General features: G+C 36.8%; 1 protein-coding gene across 6 annotated transcripts in view; it reads right to left on the minus strand.

Moving 5' to 3' along the window:
- LOC133616560 (microtubule-associated serine/threonine-protein kinase 3) overlaps positions 1-20,353 on the minus strand; it is a 119,257-nt gene that overhangs the window by 20,789 nt on the left and 78,115 nt on the right. For all 6 annotated transcript variants that reach the window (XM_061975976.2, XM_061975974.2, XM_061975975.2 and 3 more), the window contains 12 exons: positions 18,657-18,732; positions 18,286-18,495; positions 14,705-14,806; positions 14,260-14,392; positions 11,516-11,577; positions 11,339-11,430; positions 10,940-11,148; positions 8,640-8,778; positions 5,557-5,689; positions 5,295-5,460; positions 246-347; positions 32-154 (listed from right to left, as the gene is read on the minus strand). In XM_061975976.2, the coding sequence (XP_061831960.1) occupies positions 32-154; positions 246-347; positions 5,295-5,460; positions 5,557-5,689; positions 8,640-8,778; positions 10,940-11,148; positions 11,339-11,430; positions 11,516-11,577; positions 14,260-14,392; positions 14,705-14,806; positions 18,286-18,495; positions 18,657-18,732 (1,547 nt within the window). The remainder of the gene's footprint in view (positions 1-31; positions 155-245; positions 348-5,294; positions 5,461-5,556; positions 5,690-8,639; positions 8,779-10,939; positions 11,149-11,338; positions 11,431-11,515; positions 11,578-14,259; positions 14,393-14,704; positions 14,807-18,285; positions 18,496-18,656; positions 18,733-20,353) is intronic.

Below are 20,353 nucleotides of genomic sequence, written 5' to 3' on the forward strand. Positions count from 1 at the left end.
TCTAAAAAAACAAACAAAACCAGTGTCTTACTGTCAAAATAGCTCGTATCGTCCTCTGCATCTAGCTGAGGAATAAATTCGGCTTTCTGTCGTAATAGGCCATTCCAGTCCAAAGCCGCAAAGAAGGCGTGTTGTTTGACCTCTGAGGCGCCGCCTACAGTCAAAACATTTTATTAAAATTCCTGCAGTCAAATAAAAATGAGAAGGCACCACATTTTATGCAATACTGTAGCTGAGTATAGTACCAGTTCCCAGTCTTTCCAGAGGGCTTTGCCTTAGCAGATGGGTAATCATGTCCTCAGCATCAGTTGGTAGGGCATCGTCTCCTTTTGGCCAAATTATTTCATCTGCAAATCACAAAATGACAAGAATAATCAGCTTTAATAAAGTTGATATAAAAGCAAACTGTTTTTTTAAATTTTTTTTTTACTAATGACAGGCTCCAGCACTTCCTGCGACCCCAGGAGGGACAAGCGGTAGAAAATGGATGTATGGATGGATGGCTGGATGACAGTATAGTTTATATTAATTTTACATATTCACCACTCCAAAACTGTTTTTTTATTTGTGGTCTTAGATCCAATCCGATTTCAAGTCTCGATCCGATACTTTTGACTATATATTATAGAACTGAAAATGTTTTACAGAAAGTAACTAAAGTAACTGCAAAAGCACATTTTTATGAAGCTTATGTTATTAAATTTAGAATTTACTAGTCTTGTTGTAAATCTGATTATGTATTAAATTTGATTTTTAACAAAATTAAGTGGATAGAGCACAATGACTAAACAAAACCAAAAACTACAATTGGCTCCAATTTAAATAATCTGGGTTTTGCACTAAAAGCTTTCCTGTAGCCAGAGACTTATTCCTCGAGTTTGTAAACAATTGAAAACGAGCACATTTTTTAATACAGTTAATTACAAACTATAAGCCACTACTTTTTTCCCACTCTTTGAACTCTGCTGCTTATAAAACGGCAAATTTATTAATTTTTCTTCGCTAACGGCCATAATGTTTTGTGTCCAACAAATAGTTTTCAAAGAACACCGACAAAGACAACGAAAAGGTGTTTTGTTTGTGCTATGGCGCCATCTGTTGGACAAGTTCACTTCAATGCAGGTGTTGTAGGTTTAAAATGTACTTCCTGTTTCGTTCCTTGAAGTATTCGTCCATGCTCGAAAGGATTCTTCAAGCAACGTTTACAAGTTTTGCAATATAACTAAAACAATTCATACTCACTAAACCATCCTATGTGTAATGTCTGTAGGAGTGTTTTCATGCATATTTCTATGTGCTATCTTAATGTAATCAAGCTACCGTCGTTAGCATTAGCACATATGCTAAAACATTTACATGTGTCTGTTAGTATTATTAACTTACAAAGGCATTCTTTTTGTATTGTTTCAGTTTCGTAAATTCACCAAAACGTCATTGTGGAATTTTTGAGCTGATTGGGGAGCTAGCTTCCGACTTTTGTTTTGACTGATCAGACGTTTTACTGCCGTGTTACGGACACCGTTGGAAACATTTAAGTTATTTAAATAAACATTTACAAAATATTTGGTACCGGTATATATCGGTGGCTTAATGGCTACATTATGTAAATATATTTATTTCTTTTAAAATTTGTTGGGTGCAGCTTAAATACCGGTGAGCTCTATAGCTCGGAAAATACGATAGTAACCAGAAACATTTTAATATCAATCTGATCATTTTAGTATCATTTATACACTAATACCATACTAGGTATCAGAGGTGGGTAGTAACGCGCTACATTTACTCCGTTACATCTACTTGAGTAACTTTTGGGATAAATTGTACTTCTAAGAGTAGTTTTAATGCAACATACTTTTACTTTTACTTAAGTATATTTATAGAGAAGGAACGCTACTTTTACTCCGCTACTTTTATCTACATTCAGCTCGCTACTCGCTACTAATTTTTATCGATCTGTTAATGCACGCTTTGTTTGTTTTGGTCTGTCAGACAGACCGTCAAAGTGCCTGCCTTACTGGTGACGTTTCACTTCGTTCCACCAATCAGATGCAGTCACTGGTGACGTTGGACCAATCAAACAGAGCCAGGTGGTCACATGACCTGACTTAAACAAGTTGAAAAACTTATTGGGGTGTTACCATTTAGTGGTCAATTGTACGGAATGTGTACTGTACTGTGCAATCTAAAAATAAAAGTTCCAATCAATCAATCAAAAGTGTGAAGGAAAAAAGATACTTTTTTATTTCAACCGCACGAGGACGTTCCTGTCTTCACAATAAAAGTGCCGCTCCATCGCGCCTGCGCTTTCAAAACAAGAGTCTCCGAAAGCCAGCGCAAACAAGCTAGCAAGCTACGGAGTTTGACGACAATATATTTCTTGTAAAGTGTATAAAAACGAATATGGAAGCTGGACAAATAAGATGCCAAAAACCCACCACTTTCATGTGGTATTAGACAGAAAGGAGGAACTTTTCTTCTCCTCCATTTGAAAACGTGGACGTTATCATCACTACTGTCCAGAGGTGTGGACTCGAGTCACATGACTTGGACTCGAGTCAGACTCGAGTCATGAATTTGATGACTTTAGACTCGACTTGACAAAATGTAAAAAGACTTGCAACTCGACTTAGACTTTAACATCAATGACTTGTGACTTCACTTGGACTTGAGCCTTTTGAATTGACATGACTTGACATGACTTGCTACTTTCCCCAAAACCCAAAGATGAAAAAGTTATTCGGGAGCGCTCCGTATTTTTCATCATGTACTTGTCTATCAGCGTTGCGTGTGTCAGCTGGTGTGGTCTCAGTACAACAGCCAATCAAATTAGATCTTCTTTGTTTTCATCACACAGCATTCATCCAATCAAATTGCAGGACAACCAACGAAGAAGACATGTCCAAACCACACGCCAGTGAACAAAAAATGATACCTAAAATAATTTTGTTTGGGTATAAAAATTACGAGGTGGTCAACACAAAACGGTTTGCAGTATGCAACACATGCGGTTCGAAAATTACTGATGGAGAGGCAACAACTTCCAACTTCGTCCGGCATTTGAAGTTGCACAAAGAACGGTAAGTTTTGAATGTAAGATAACGTTTATTGGCTAAGTAACGTGACTTTTATTTGCTGTGTAGTTAAATCAGTGAGGCTGTAAACTCACTGCTAACGTTATAACGTTATTGCAAACACGGGAATCTGTTGCAGTTCACTACCTTATTCATACTTTTTGTTCAGTGATTTTTTTTAAGCAGGGTTACGTTAGTCAATATATCACACGTAACGTTAGACGGCGGTCAGCAGCACCGCGTATTTTAGCCACCTAAAAAAAGACAAAAATAGTAAAATAAAGGTCAGTTAAAATGTATACTATATTATGAATATGTGTACCGTTTTAGCTAGCTTTCTGACATACTGTTGGTTGTTTACCTCAGTGGTCCCCAACCACCGGGCCGCGGCCCGGTACTGGTCCGTGGATCGATTGGTATCGGGCCGCACAAGATATAATTTTTTTTTCTTTCTTTTTTTAATTAAATCAACATAAAAAACACAAGATACACTTACAAGTAGTGCACCAACCCAAAACAACTCTCTCCCCCCTTTTGTTCTGGGCATTGAACATGAAGACTCTTCCTTCACTGTTCCGAGTGGCCATGAGAGTCTTGGCAGTGCCTGCCTCCAGTGCTCCAGTGGAGCGAGTTTTCAGCCATGGTGGCATCATACTACGCCTCCATCGTGCACAAATGACTGACAGACTCTTGGATAATTTGGTCTTTTGCAAATGCAATGCAGCATAGGGCCCTGACATATAAAAAGTACAACTTTTTTGTTATGTTCACGTATATGTCATGTTTTTTCAATGTTAACACTTTTGTACAAATAAGTACATTTGCACTTTATTTTTCAATGTGTTTGTTCTGTAAAGGAATGAGTTAATGTTTAAAATGACTGGTTAATAGTGCTATTATAAAGTGCAATGTCAGCACAATTTTCTTTCCTGCAATTTAAAATGCACTTGTTTTAATAAATAAATACAGCGTTTGAAAAGCCTACACAATCTGTGTTAATATATTAGTCTGTGGTTAAAAGGACTTGAAAGGACTTGACTTGAGACTTTCCAGTGTTGACTTTGGACTTGACTCGGGGCTTGCCTGTCTTGACTCGGGACTTGACTCGGACTTGAGGGCAAAGACTTGAGACTTACTTGTGACTTGCAAAAGAATGACTTGGTCCCACCTCTGCTACTGTCTGATTACAATCAATGCAAGTCATCAGAATCAGGTAATACACCAACTTATATTGTTGTCTTCATGAAAGAAAGGAATCTATATGTTAAACATGCATGTATATTCATTAAAACACCTTTAACATGTAAACAAAAACAGCAAAATAAATACATATAAATTATATACTGTATATATCAATGTATATGTATGTATGTATGTATATATATATATATATATATATATATATATATATATATATATATATATATATATATGATATGAGTGTGTATGTTACTCATCAGTTACTCAGTACTTGAGTAGTTTTTTCACAACATACTTTTTACTTTTACTCAAGTAAATATTTGGGTGACTACTCCTTACTTTTACTTGAGTAATAAATCTCTAAAGTAACAGTACTCTTACTTGAGTACAATTTCTGACTACTCTACCCACCTCTGCTAGGTATTGATAGTATTGACATCTGGATAGATCACCCTACTTTGCATTGAAGCTTTAACGGTTAGCTTTTTGTATCGTCCTGTTCGAGGTGTGTGTGTGTGTAGAATGCTTTGCCATTTATTTTCCTCTAATCCTCCAGTGATAATGATACATGGGAAAAACACGTTCCACCTTGGTGGTTTTAATTATAGTCTTAAAAGTATTACATTATCTTCGGCACCGTGGACAAAAGACGTGTTCGAGCAGATGCTCTGTCAAGACAAGCACACTCCTGGAAGTCACACATGCATGCAACTTCTGCATGTGTGTAACAAGGAATATGGAAATGTAAGCGTGTCTCCATGAGTGCGTATCCCTTTTGAAGGATTCTTCCAGGTGAGTACTTTAGCCATGTAAACACTCAGTTATTTATTAAAATATATTTTTTAAATTCCTCCCTCCTCCAAACCAATCAGTTAAAAAAGGGAAATATTGGCCCGGATCTAATGATCAGGAATGCAATTCCGATAATTAGGGCCCGAGCAGTGCAGCAAAAACCGCAGTTAAAATTGAAATGTTTGTTGTTGTTATTTTTGTATTTGATTTTTACCACAACATTTTGCTCACCACTGACAACTTGGCCAAAAAGCTCCTCTGGAGTGTCACCAAAAAACGGAACACATCCGACCAAGAACTCGTAGAGGATGATCCCCATGGCCCACCAGTCTACGGGCTTTCCATATCCCTGCCTGAGAATCACCTCTGGGGCGATGTACTCTGGAGTGCCACACACCTGCACAAGCAAACCCCCCCCACCAAACATTTAGAAGAAGAAAAAACGAAGAAGAAAAAACAAAGAACATATGTGGCCAACTGCTGGCGGTCTGACCTGTTTGTCAACAAACTCCCTGGTGTCTTTCTCTATGTGACCCTCATAGAGGTTGGTGGTCATGTTCATCAGGCCAATTTTTGACAGGCCAAAGTCTGTTAGCTTGATGTGACCCAAGGATGTGATCAGCAAACTGTTGGGAGGAATATTACAACAATCATTCAAACCAGAAGTAGCATTTCCTTTTACGCTACTAACACGTTAACAGTAAACATACATCTACTCTTTTGTTAAATTCACCACTGTATACATGTGATTTAACCAAATTGTCATCCAATAATAATTGATATTGAATGTCATTCAGCTCTGTGTACAATAATTTATTGCTTAGCCCAGGAATTAACCTTTTTGACCTGGGGGACCAACTTTTCCACTACAGAATATATATCAAATATTAACCCAGAATTAGTAATCTCATTCTTGATTTTAACCGTATTCAATAATTAAGTCTAACCTACTTAGTTTACAACCTTGTCAAATGTTATGAAACCATGTGCTATTCACAAAGATTATTATTTATTTAACACATAAACCTTCGGCTTAGGTCAGACTGTTTTATACATAAGTACAAACCAAATGTACTGCGTAAGAAGAAAGTAACGAAAAATACATTTAAATACAATTATGTTGTGCAAAAATAAACTAAATTAATAACAAAAATTGTTCTTAATGAAACTGTCAATACAACTATAGTGTAAATAAAACACTACAGCCTTACCACTTTAGTCATATTTTTTGCAGTTAGGAAACTTCTCTATGATTTAAGCTTCAGACTTCTTCTGTGTTTAATATTGTCATTACTGCCACAAGTGGTAGAAAAGTGTATTACAACTAAGTACCGCTGCGGCCCATTTTCGCGACTCAGCAATGATCAAGAAACAGTGGCATAGCATATAGCACGGGTGTCTAATCTTTTACCAGCGAAGGCCACATACAGAAAAATGTAATTAAGGATACTGAAACCAATACAATGTAAGTCGATCGATGCATGCTTAAGTATGTGTTACTAGCAATAGCTAATCTTGGTGTTAGAGGCAACAATGCAAATGAGTGTAATACTTAGTCTTTAGATATTTAATTTGTCATTATTATTCTTTACTGGTATCATTATTAGTCCCCCAGCTAAAACCTTTTTTAAGGGCTTCGGGACACTTTTTATACATGTTCACACAGAAATCATCAAAAACCATATTCAGTAAAACTAACAAGTCGTGGCCTATTTTGGTTTTCAAGTCCCATTTTTGAGGGGATTTGGCCTGGTTACAATTTTTCTTGTGTAATTTTGTCATCTAGGACATGCTTATTTTATCTGTGGAATTTGTAGTGGAGCAAAAAAACCCTCGTCCATATCTTGCATTTATTTTCATAATATACATTTCTGTCGGTGTTTTACTGCTACATTAATGTATTTTTTCATTTATTTTTTGTTTTATATTAATTATTCAATATTGATATTTTGTATTTATTTTATTGGATATTTAACTATATATATTATGAATTTAAATAATATTTTATTTGGTATTTATTTAACTATTTTTATGAATTTAATTAATATATTAACTTATGTATTTGAACAATTTTACCATTTTGTAATAAATAAATATAAACCATTTATTGTTACACCCTCTTCTTTCCCTATTAGGAAATGGTAACATTAAAACACAGGAAGTGGAACATAGGAACAAACTATCCTTAATTGCTGAGACATGTTTTTCATCAGCTTTGGGCAAGCTACGTCACTCGTGTGTGCAGGGAAAGACGCAGTCGCCAGCAGAAATGGATACTTCATCACAACATTCAGTTTCAGTGAGCAAATTTTTTTTTCCGACGGCAGAATTTTCAGTGCATCACTAGTCAATAAATAATGCGCAAATTATATGCTATGTGTAATATATCATTATATATTTTGATTCCGATGAAATAGCGATTGTTGAAAGACCGGAATTGACGCTCTGGCGTATTTGCTTACATGTTACGTACATTGCGTAAGTTGTTTAGGTACTGTAAGTGAGTTGAAAAATACAGCTATCGTAGATCCACGCTGATGTCCGTGCTGCGTCCACTTAACAGCCATAAAAAGATTAAAATCCTCCCAAATATATTACACTATATATATCCATTCATACATTACTTTTTTTTCATTATTTATTTATTTCAGGCAATGACATAAAAAAGTACAAAGTTGACAACATAATAATATAAATGAATATAGTGTAAAAGGTAATGTATAGTATGTAATGCATGATTGTCCAGTTTTGCCTGAAAGGGAGTGGGAAGAAGATAACTTATTTAATCCCACCCCAAGTTCTCCATTCAGTGATTATTCACATGAGTTTCACTATTACTTTGTTCAAGGATTATAATACAGATGTTGTATGATAGTGGCATTACCACAGGTAACAATAATTATTACACTGTAACAATAATTTGTATCAACAATGTAGGAATAATGAATACCGGTATACCAACATTGGTAATAGACAAAATTCCAACAATGGTAATAGACAACATAGCAATAATGGTAAGGAAACATTGAGCACATATTAACACTTTGAGACAGAGTATAGCAGCAGGTCAAATTAAAGACCCTCATCTCTATATTTGAACCAGACCCCATGTTTGTATAATAGTTTAAATCGATTAATAGTTTGGCATTGCTTGTGTTGTAAGTCCAGTTTGTTCCATAGTTTTACTCCGCATACAGACACACAAAAACTGTATGCTTTAATTCATTTTCACGTAAAAAAACAAATTTTTAAGTTGTAGCGTCTTATTTTATTTTGTAGTAGTAGTGACTTTCTTGTTCATTTACAAATTCCTGTCAACTTCTTTTGTTTTGACTTTATCAAACTGCGCATGCAAGTGACGTTGAGGCCAACATTGGGGCCTATGCGCGTTTACACTGTAGTCTGACAAAGATCATATTTTACTTGCAGTGCAAACAGTCAGCTGGAAAAAATCAGATTTCTAAAAAATCAGATTTGGGACCCTTTGTCCTGCAGTGTTAATGTAGTCGTAAGTGAGGAACAATTAATCACATAGTGTTCTACTCTTAATGGGACAAGACTAAAGCTTGTTCTTACTTGTCAGGTTTGAGATCTCGGTGCACTATGCCATAATTGTGGAGGTACTCCAGGGCCAGGACAGTTTCTGCAAAGTACATCCTTGTCATTTCGACAGGCAGGGGACCCATGTTCTTCAACAAGTTGGCACAATCTCCACCTTAAAAGCAAAATGAAAATATATAAGGGGACAAACTGAATCGGATTTAGGGGCCATTTCATCAAATGGGAGCAATTTGCACCTTTTGGAAATAAAAGTCTTGCAAAAAAAAAAAAAAAAAAATGCATATAAAATGATCAGTAAAAAACATTGATCGAACAAATCATGCACATTGATCGGATTTCAAATTCAATACAGCCATTTTAATTGTTAAAATTCCAACTTTAGTAATATGTTTTTCCCTCAGTCACACATAACCTCTGAAAAGTTTATAATATTCCACAAGTCACATGGTCCACAAGATGTTGCACCATTCTGATCCACTAAATGCCATTAGAAGCCTGAAAAGTCACTCACTTATTTTTCTGTATATTTGATATTTTAACTATGGCCTGGTTATCTAACATATTTCTATGTATTTTACTTTTTTTTTTAAAATACATTGTTTTGTTGAATCACTGTACAGTGGAACCTTGATTTACGATAAAAACTTTTTGCCCGCTTCAAATATGTCTCTTTGTGCAAACCTCGTGTCTGTATACGAACACTTCTTTCATTAATTTTATGCCCGGCTGGCAGCAATTTTGTACTTGCTAGTATTGAAGAGATTGAGGAAGCCTGGTTCGTACCACAGCAAGTTTTTAATTGTGATGAGAACAGACTTTTCTGGTAAAATTTGCCAAAACAAATTGATTTCACGGTGGCAGCGAAGACTAGCTCTTGTTCAGCAGCGCCTCTCCCACAGTACACACACACGGCCTCCCCCCCCCCTTCTCCCCCTGTGTCTACTCCCTTTTCTCCTCTCGTGAGCTGCTTAAATGTAAGTACCGTAAGTGGATTTTACTTTTTTAAATGTTTATTTTTGTAGCAATATGGTTGTTAAGTATTAAGTATTTTTGTGATATCTGATCGTTTGAGAAGGCACCAAACGGACTCGTGTGTGTGTGTGTGTGTGTGTGTGTGTTGGCAAAGCAGCGCATATATGACCGTTGAGCTTGTTGTTATTATTTTAGTTTGTTAATAAAAAGCTAGTTAATTTATCACTTCCTTGTTATGTTTGTTTGATACACAGTACTGTACATCACTTTATATTGTGCTCAAAGTGTACAAACCTTAACTAAAATAGGGACTAATCCTATTTATATTTGCTTTATACAAATTATTTTTTTAAATCGAGGTTGCACTGTAATGTGCTTCGTGTCAACATGCGATTAGCATAAACACCACATGGCTTTATTTCATGTACTTGCTAATTCTATGCAAAGAACTTCAGGGCCGCCTGTCCCAAAAAGCAAAACCACACGCCCTTTTTAGGGCTGAACAATCAGTAAGAGGCCCACTTTGCGTGAAAAAGTCCAATTAATAAATGACAGGGCATATTATATACAAATTTTACCCCAAAATTATTAGTAACTCTTTTCTTAGACCCAACATTGACAAATATATAATGGCATACATTTTAATTGTCTACCGTGCGCGTAGTGTTAGTGCTGGGCTGTTAAATTGGTGCACAGGGATCGAGGTTGGGTCAGAAACATGTGCAACTTTGTTCAATGTGTTATTTTGCATGAAAACAAAAATCATTGAACAATTTATCACCCATGAACTTGTTTTAATATTAAACATGCATCAAAGTAAATTCACGTTTGATTTAACAAAGTATAGAAAGCCTTTGGCATATATATATATATATATATATATATATATATATATATATATATATATATATATATATATATATATATATATATATATATAAATATATATATATATATATATAAAATAAAGTCTTTTTTTTTTGTAATGGGGTGAGGGAGGCCTTAAAATAAAATTCTGCTCATGGCCTTAATTTAGCCTGCAGTGGCCATGATGGGCTCACTCCTGTTACTTGAGTCATCTTCGCCTTAGGAACCATTTACAAATTACAATAATGATGCCTGAGATGCATTTGGAGTAGTTCAATATTGTATTATCGGATTTAGAGTTTTAAAAAAAGGACACATAGCACATATTCTGTGGAATGGCTCTTAATAATACTTTCCAACTTGAGCCATTAAAAATGATTACTTAACGCAGGCACTCATGCTATTTACAATCTGTTTATTCCATCAGACGTTAATGCCCTAAAAGCTCCTAAAGCCTCTCTGTAACGTCCTCTTACCCTCCACATACTCCATGACCATGCAGAGGTGACGTCGCGTCTCGAAAGAGCAGAACATGGACACAACAAAGGGGTTCTCTGCAAAAGTCAAGATGTCTCGCTCCACAAACGCCTGCTGGATTTGGTTCCTCAGGACCAGGTTCTGACGGTTTATCTTCTTCATGGCAAACCGCTGGCGGGTCTCCTTGTGGCGGACCAGATACACGGCACTGTCAAAACACCACATGATTCACATTAGGATTTGCCTCGCTTAGATAATCATTTAACCCCTCAGCAGTTATATAATGGGCATTTGATGAGCCCTGCAACGCAAGTAGGCAATGGAATTACAAATAGTTTTCAAAAGATTGGGGGAAATGGAAAAAGAGAATTTAAAAAAACATGGAGATCTTCTCATACCCATAGGCTCCATTACTGATGAGTTTAATGGTTTCAAAATCGCTCTCAAAAGGCTTCCGTCGTGTTGGGGTCACCACCTGCGGCGTTTTGTTCTGGAATTAAAGCAGACATTCAATAATTTTCATGATCTTCACATGATCCATCCTGCAAAGACAATTTAGAAGGCCATGGACTCACCTCGGCATCGGGCTCAGTGGACACCGAGGGACTGTACTCGAACTGTTCCAGGTGCACCATGTCTACACACAAAAAAAGAGGAAGGGCAAGACTTAAGGCAAATGACCTTCAAGCACGTTGACACACTTGTGGCATCCTCCATGCACGTGTTGAACCAATTATCTTTGAAGCGACCCGAGACTTTCTTATTGCCATAGCAATCCGTAGCACTATATTCAATCGAAGCTTTCATATTTAATCTGCAAGAGCGCTGTTGCTGCAGAGGTTAGCCCCAAACCGAGAGCAAATCTTAAGAGAAACCAGACATTGCTCACATTTAAAAAGGTGCTCTTTGCAGCACATTGGCGGCAGCTCGCGTTCCAACTAGCTGCAAGCATTACGACCTGCCCTCTTCCTGGTCTGACGATGCCAGCTACGCCCCACTAATACACAAGCTCACAGCAAAATGATAATGTTATGGAGGGCTGCACGAGTTTGAGTAAAAACCTAATTGCAATTCTTCTCTCCAAAATTGCGATTCGATTCACGATTTTCTTATTTTATAAACATAAATGCATTAAACTGCAAAAATAACAAGTGAAGTAAGACATGTTACTTTTAGATTGTCAATCAATGTAATCTTGCCTCAAGGTGACACACAAAACAATATGAAATAATTTGCTTTCAAAAATATTCGGCTTTATGCAGACTGACTCAGAGCTTTTATCTACATCATGCTCTTAAACTGAAGAAATAACTTATAAAACTAGTGTTTATAATATAATGTAATCATTATGTATAATAGTATTGCAAGTAAACATTTAAAAGGATGACAACTTTTATTTCTCATTACTGTAAAACTGTTTACTATTGTACTGTAATTGGAAGGTAAATAACTTTATCCTAAATAAACTTTATCCTAAAAAAAAAACTAAAAATTTAAATGGGCTCATTTCTGTAAGAAAAGGTTGAACTTAAACATTGAACATCTTAAAGTGTATTTTTTCCCTTGTTGGAAAAACAAGTTCATACGTTTTTTGTGGGTTGCTTGTTCGTTAGTGTTGATTGGCTCATATTGCCAACCAATTTGAAGCTTTACTATTACCACATCAGGACATTTGGCTTTGTTGTCTTGTTTTTTTAATCCAAATTTTTGTTACTTTTCAGAACTTCTCACTTGCGAGCCGAGTCGTGAGGCTCTCTGTCTGTGCTTCCTGTGTGTGTAAAGTTGGTGGTCTTGCTCTTCACCTACCAAGACAAAGATGGTGGATGACTGAAAAGTGCGTTCACTTAATTTTCCTGTTACTACGGATGCGGAGAGCGATGCACAGAGTGAGAGCGCTTTCTTCCTGTTTAAAGCCAAAGACGAACAAACGCAAGGCTCAATAATTCTGATTGGCAAACGTGTATCGCTCAATTGCGGGGACGGCGGGAAACAAAACAACCTCAGCCTCTTGCTGTTACGTTTTCGCACTAATTGAAACCTCGATGTCGATCAATTGTGCAGCCCTAATGCATTGTTACAAAAGCGGTGTTTGGAAAAGCCAATGATTTCACTCACCAGTTGAACAACAATATAGCATCTGTTTTTAAATCTGTTTGTTCTCTTAATGACAGCTATGGATGCCAGTCAATATAATTGTGACAAATAGACATGTGTTTGTTAAATCTGTTTTTTTAAAGCACTACTAGTAACATTTACAAAGTCGAATTACAAACCTCTCATTGTATAACCTTTTCATTTAACCTTGTGTGCCTGGCAGCACAGCCAGTGTGGGCGATCAGCTCAGTAGTGCTGCTGTTAGCTATTGTGCTACTTTGTTTTAAGTGTTTCCTCAGCTTAACATTTTCTAGTTTTCCTAGCTCACTATGAGTCAAAAGAAAGTTATGGACAAGCAATGTGTGGCTTGTAACATTCAGCGTTCTCATCCCATCCGCTGCATGCCAAGAAGATTAACCAAGGAGGTAAAGTGGATTCATATTGTTATTCCTAAACATTGTATCGATACGTCTGTTAAAGTAAGGGAGTTTTGTGATTTTAAACTCAGTGCACCACAAGGCTAGTGACAGTATGTGTGCGTGTCTACAGGACAGCTGCAAATGAGTACAATTCAGCAAAATTTAATTTTTTTACTTCGTTATTAAATAGAAAGTTGATCCATTACCCCCAATATACTTGTTTGATATACAGTGGATCCTCGATTAAGAACTTAATTGGTTTTCGAACAGTGTTCGTAAAGAGAAACAAATTTCTCCATAAGAAACAATGTAAATACAAATACCCTATTTTCCGCACTATAAGGCGCACCTTCAATGAATGGCCTATTTTAAAACGTTGTTCATATATAAGGCGCACCGCATTATAAGGCGCATAGAATAGACGCTACAGTAGAGGCTGGGGTTACGTTATGCATCCCGTAGTTGCGAGACCAGTTGTGGCTCAATATTGGTCCATATATAAGGCGCACCGGATTATAAGGCGCACGGTCAGCTTTTGAGAAAATTGGAGGTTTTTAGGTGCGCCTTATAGTGCGGAAAATACGGTAATGGATTCCAGCCTCAAGAAAAGTCCCTATTTTAATTAAGGTTTCTACACTTTGAACACAATAAAAAAAAGCTATACAGTACTGTACCGGTATATCAAACAAACTTAACAAAGCGATGATGAATTAGCTCTCTTCGTTAACTCTAAAACAACGACAAGGTTCTACTGTTTGATGAGGTTAAATCAAATTTTCTTTGACATAAAATAAAGGTTTCCTTACCCTCTAAAGGGTCTCGTGTCAGACCCAGCTGGCTTATGATGTATCGAGGGATGTCCGATTTGATTCCCTGGCCGACTTTGGCGTGACCCTCTGCCGCCTCAAGCAGGTGGTAGAATTCTTCCGGGTCAAACTCCTGCAAAGAGCATTATTTACATTATTGTCATAAAAAAATAAAAACAGATGTCAAGATCAGGGCCTCGTGTACATGTCAACACATGCTAATGTAATGTCATAGATCAACCAGCACTGTGTTTCTGTGTGCATCATTCGGTTAAAACGTGACCACTTTTAGAAAAGATGAGCATCCCTTTCTACAAACATGAATATCTACTCTCAAGGACAGAATCAAATTTTGGTGCTACTTTACTATGAGCTCACTTCACCCCTTTTCAGCCAAAGACTTGTCATTTTCAATTTGGAAGAGACGTTGTTATCCTCTGCTTACCAGACACTCGAGAAGGCGAGCGGGTCGAGAGATTATGATGAGGATCTTCCTCACCAGCTGGATGATGACGGTCACCTCCTCACTTTCCGAGCGTTCATAGGCCTGAGACACAGCAGGGGGCGCAAAGGGGGAAAAATGTCAAGTTTATTTATACTGTGCTTTCCACTAATGACTCTAAACTACAAAAAATATAGCATACAAATGCTGTAATTTACTTGAATACACTTGCACAATTCATAATATCTTAATATGAGTAGGAAGAAGCAGAGTTTGTTTAACCCTACCCATTTGCTACGCTAATTACTGATAACTGCGTCACACCATGTGTTTTACAGTTGACACTTAAGTGTCAGACCTATGATGAATTTTGTATTTCCTGACTTTTATCAAATTGTTTCAATGTTAGTTCACCATGTTAAACAATGCCAAAAAATGTCCATGCTTAATGCAATGCTACAAATATATTTTAATACGATAATTTGGGGAGGGCGGCAGTGTAATGGTCTTTGGGTGCCTAAAACACACTGTTTAAAGCCAATTAATTATTATTAGTAACGTTATTAATTATAGCAATATTTTAATAATTGGGGGAATTTTAGAACAACATTACTTTATTAGGTGGGGTTTGAAACGTCATACTTTGTGTCAATTAAAGTGGTCATATTATGGAAAACCACCTTTTCTTACCTATTGGTACCTGTTTTTGAGTATTAGGGATGCCCATACGTCCAGAACATTTGAATCCAAACCATTGAGGCACGGTTGAGATATTAATAAAACACTTTTGCCTCTTTCCAAATGAGCCGTTTAGAATGTGAGACCTCAGTGACGTATTTTGCCTTAGTTGCTAGGGGGCAATTATCTTATATTTTTTAACCAATATTTGGTATTTTGACATATGTCGGCATCAGCTTTTTTTTTTTTTAAAAACAATATCGGCTTTTTTAAAATTGATAATGAACAGTAATATTTACCTTTATTATGACCATTAGTATCATTTTTTGAACAAGTGTCTGCCTTTTTTTTAATACGATACGCCCTTGTAAAACTGGTTATTTTGGCTGAGATGGAGCCGTGCCTTTCTGCCTCCAGCATTGTCCCGCCCACAGCGCCATCTGATTGGTTACGCAAACAGAGTAAGGGCAAGAGGCAGAGCCAAACAGAAGCTGAGGTCTTTTGCTGGGTCCTCAAACACACAGCAGAGAGAAATGGGAAGAGAAACTTCAGTGGGTGTACAGCTGGGTCGAAAGAACGTAAACACAGAAAACTCTCCCAAAATTATCATAAACATCCCAGTCCTCGACATGTCTCTATTAACGTTACTATAAGCAGAATACCATGCAAACTTAATAAACATAAGCAGCAGCTCTGCTAACTCATAGTACCTAGAATCACTTGAAACAAAGCTGCTGAAATGATCAGTATGGAAAGAAGCATGTTTGTGTGACAGAGAGAGATTAAAGAATTTAAACTAAATACAGTCTAGTTTTATTGCAGGGGACACAAAGAGGATAGAGAATAGTGTGTGCCAGTACAGCGAAGCACAGTTGTCATGCCAGATTTGTACCCCTACAATATTTTGCATATGCTGCCATATATACGTGTGTGTGTGTGTGTGTGTCTGTAGGCTGCCTAATAATGCATAATACAAAATGTGGATTGTTACGATCATGTCTTGATTAAAGATGTTAATAACGTAACCTAATATATTTGAGTAATGCTTTTGATGATCTGTACATTACGTTTTATACTTTATATGTCTGCTGATCAGCCTGCTAACTGTCAATATCAACACTTCTGAATTTGGAATCATCTCATCCATCAAAGCTGATGTTATTAAGGAATTATTATTATTTCAGCCTGTCTGTGTGGCAGGGGATACAAATTATTTCAGGGAGCTCTTTATTCATTCACATTTTTATTTAACTTTATAAGAAAGGCTATTGTGCCAGGGAACTCCCTGCAGTTTTTGTTTTTATTTAGTTGTCTTTAAATAAACATGCTTTGGGCATTTAAGGCCATAAAATCACACTTTTACTGACAAGGAATATTGGCTCTAAATGTCGGTTATGGGACTATTACACTACTAATAATCGGTATCAGGACAGAAAAAAAATGGGCGATTTCTATTAGTTACATAATATATGGTAGAGGTTTACTCGAAAAGCATTGCGTGACTCCGCCATTTTTATACAACTGTAGTCCAAAGTTGTCGTCAATAAGTTCCTTATTTTTCGCTATCCTCTTGGTGTGGGGCAGACTCGCTCGTACATGCACATTTTTTATAAAAAAAGTAGCTTACCGTATTTTTCGGACTATAAGTCGCAGTTTTTTTGGCCGGGGGTGCGACTTATACTCAGGAGGAGCAACTTATGTGTGAAATTATTAACACATTACCGTAAAATATCAAATAATATTATTCAGCTCATTCACGTAAGAGACTAGACGTATAAGATTTCATGGGATTTAGCGATTAGGAGTGACAGATTGTTTGGTAAACGTATAGCATGTTCTATATGTTATAGTTATTTGAATGACTCTTACCATAATATGTTACGTTAACATACCAGGCACGTTCTCGGTTGGTTATTTATGCCTCATATAACGTACACTTATTCAGCCTGTTGTTCGCTATTCTTTATTTATTTTAAATTGCCTTTCAAATGTCCATTCTTGGTGTTGGGTTTTATCAAATAAATTTCTCCCAAAAATGCGACTTATACTCCAGTGCGACTTATATATATGTTTTTTCCCTTCTTTATTATGCATTTTCGGTCGGTGCGACTTATTTTCCGGAGCGACTTATACTCCGAAAAATACGGTATAGTTCTAACTTGTATCTATCAGTAAACTCGATATGGAAGCGCTAAAAACTACAACATGGCTGATGGGGTCGAAGTGGGCTTGGCCTGGAGAGCTTTGGCACGTAAATAAGACTGACCACAAAACGACGCATACTGAAGAGACGGTCAGAAAGCGGCTTGAAGATTGTCTGTGAAACAAAATCTAACCACCTTTACATGTTATGTAGACCACACGAGTTTTAAATGTAGAAAAAATCATAACATGTCTACTTGAATTATGAGGTTTTTTTTATGTCCAATAAATAAATTCCAATAGATTACATCTGAAAACACAGAATGTCACTTGAGCTTGCTGCCTGTATTGTTGCCAGTTTATAATGACTGAATTGTGTGTGCACATTATTTCCACAGCATGTGAACTGATTTATCTGTTCAGCTGGACAAACAGTGGAGGAACTCCACCTTATCAACAGGGAACGATGTAGCTATGCTAGTATTTTGTCGCAACATTTGTAGTCGTGGAGCAACAGTGCCACTGCACCATCATTGACAATTCTAGCAGGCCGATCGGTCATGTGAGCCTTGGGCTATTGGGCGATTATTGAGCAATAGGCCTGATTGCATCCTGCTCAGTCAAGCTCTACTGATAGATACCCTTTTGTAACACCCTTACAGCCAAGCTGCCAGCTGACATGTAAGCACTCATCAGGCTTTTAAGCATTTTTTCTTTGTAACCATAAACACTATGACCATCCAAGCGAGATTTTGCATACTAACCTCGTGAAGCAGCTTCTCCAACTTCTCCTGCAGTTCAGCGAAGTAGCGGGATGTAACCAGGCCTTTCTGGGACTTCTCCAAGCAGTCACGGACCAGCTCGACCAACTGGTGCTGGATGAAGCCCAGCACCCCGTCGGCCAGCGGGAGGGAGCTGTCTGGAGAACAGTGGGTGACAATTTCCAACAATCTCTCCTCCATCTGGGCTGTGGCCTGCAAGCAAGAATCACAACATTAAAAGCACATTTTAAATGACTATTGTTGTTGATCACATAACAATGATTGACATTTTTTCATGTTTCAGGTGGTTAGCATTTAGGGAGGAAATAAGGGTGTGCACCTTTGCTGCACAAATAAGTGTTCTATAAGCTCACCCTTGGAAATCGCTCTCTGTAAACATGGTTCATCATGACTATCTCATTGTCAAAGGAGACGTTTGATCGCCCGGGGCTGCAAGACAAAAACAGCAAATTATTACATTTTGAACTGCTGGCGAATTGCATTTACGACAGTCTACCGTAAAGCAGCTTTGAACTGTACCACTATGACAGGGGTAGAATGATGTCAAGAAGAACAAAGCCATCTAACTACAAAAGACGTGTTTGCTCTGTGTTTATCATACTAACGTCTATCTCGGGCAAGAAGATATTGAGGATGGGTCAAGATTAACAGTGATTTTTTTTAATCAGATTTGACGTTTTATCACAAAAAACTATTTTTTTTATTGAGGTAGCAACATAATTAGTTTGGTGCTTGAGACAAAGATAGTCCCTTTTTTGGAAGCCAATGGCCAAAACCCTCTGATTCAGAGCCCAGAAAATTGGGAGCTGCAGATATTGGTGCACCTCATGTAGTTCTGGCAATACCAGTAGAAAGGGGAGGGATTATCATGACCAAAAACATACTAAGACTTCCCAAAGGATGCCATATTGTGACACGCTTGTGTAATCTCTACTAATCATATTTCAGTCACAAAGGAAGCTGATGTACTTGACTACATAGACACCGGTAAATTTTGTTTCATATCAATTGAATATTCTGAACCAGACCTATTAAAATAAATAATGAAGGGGGCTACAGCTTCAAGAGCCCAAGGACTCAGGGGCCGGACATCGAAATGTGGCTGTTTCATCAGAAAATGCCTCCGCAGGTTATATTCCTTTGAGACGGTGTTTACTTAGTTGCAAAGTAAACATATAGAATTTCACACGGCACTGTCAATAAATTCAATATTTTGCCCTCGCTACTCGTTTCCAGCTGGACACATAGTTAACAGCATAAAGAAACAGAAGCTCCAGAAGTGTTGTTGAGGATTGATGTTCCTTTTTTTGAATTATTTTCCTTCCTCAGTTTTATTTCTTCATTTAGGTTTGTAAGACTGAAAATATAAACCTAAAATAAACATTACAAAAGTAATGTCCATTATGTATTTTACATGAATAATGTCCACTATGTATTTTACATAAATAAAACAGAAAGTTTAGTGTTTATACATTCACACAATAAACTACAGATGTATATCGAAATTAAGCAACATCCACAGCAAATATTGCAGACAATGTAAACTATTTGTAGGTTTCAATTTTCGGTTATCTCAAGGAGGGATGTAACGATATGAAAATTTATTGTGACCAAAATTATCATGGTTATTATTATAGCGATATTGTTAAATCAAAAAGTACTCAAAAAGTAGTTATATACACTCTGAAGTCTTTTGATCAAGTATTTGTTTTTAAAAGAACAATAACCCCTTACTTTAACAATAAAAAGACACTGCTAGAAAAACCACTATTTTGCATGTTTTGTGTTTCTTATGCTTCACTGATAGTGTTTTAATATGTCATCTGTTTTGATGGCTAAGTTAAGCATTTATTGTTTTTATTTTATTAGTTTGTACTGTAGCACGATAAGATTTATTTAAATGAAAAGTGCATAACATAAAATCCGTTATTTATGGCAGGCATTGTGGCATCCTACTCTGTTCAGCGGTCCTTGAACGCACCTTAAAACCACCTTGACTTGTATTCCTCCGAGTATAAAACCATCACTCTGTTCTAAGAGACCACAGCTT

This window comes from Nerophis lumbriciformis, linkage group LG14, assembly GCF_033978685.3.
Source record: "Nerophis lumbriciformis linkage group LG14, RoL_Nlum_v2.1, whole genome shotgun sequence".
NCBI classification, from domain to species: Eukaryota; Metazoa; Chordata; class Actinopteri; order Syngnathiformes; family Syngnathidae; genus Nerophis; species Nerophis lumbriciformis.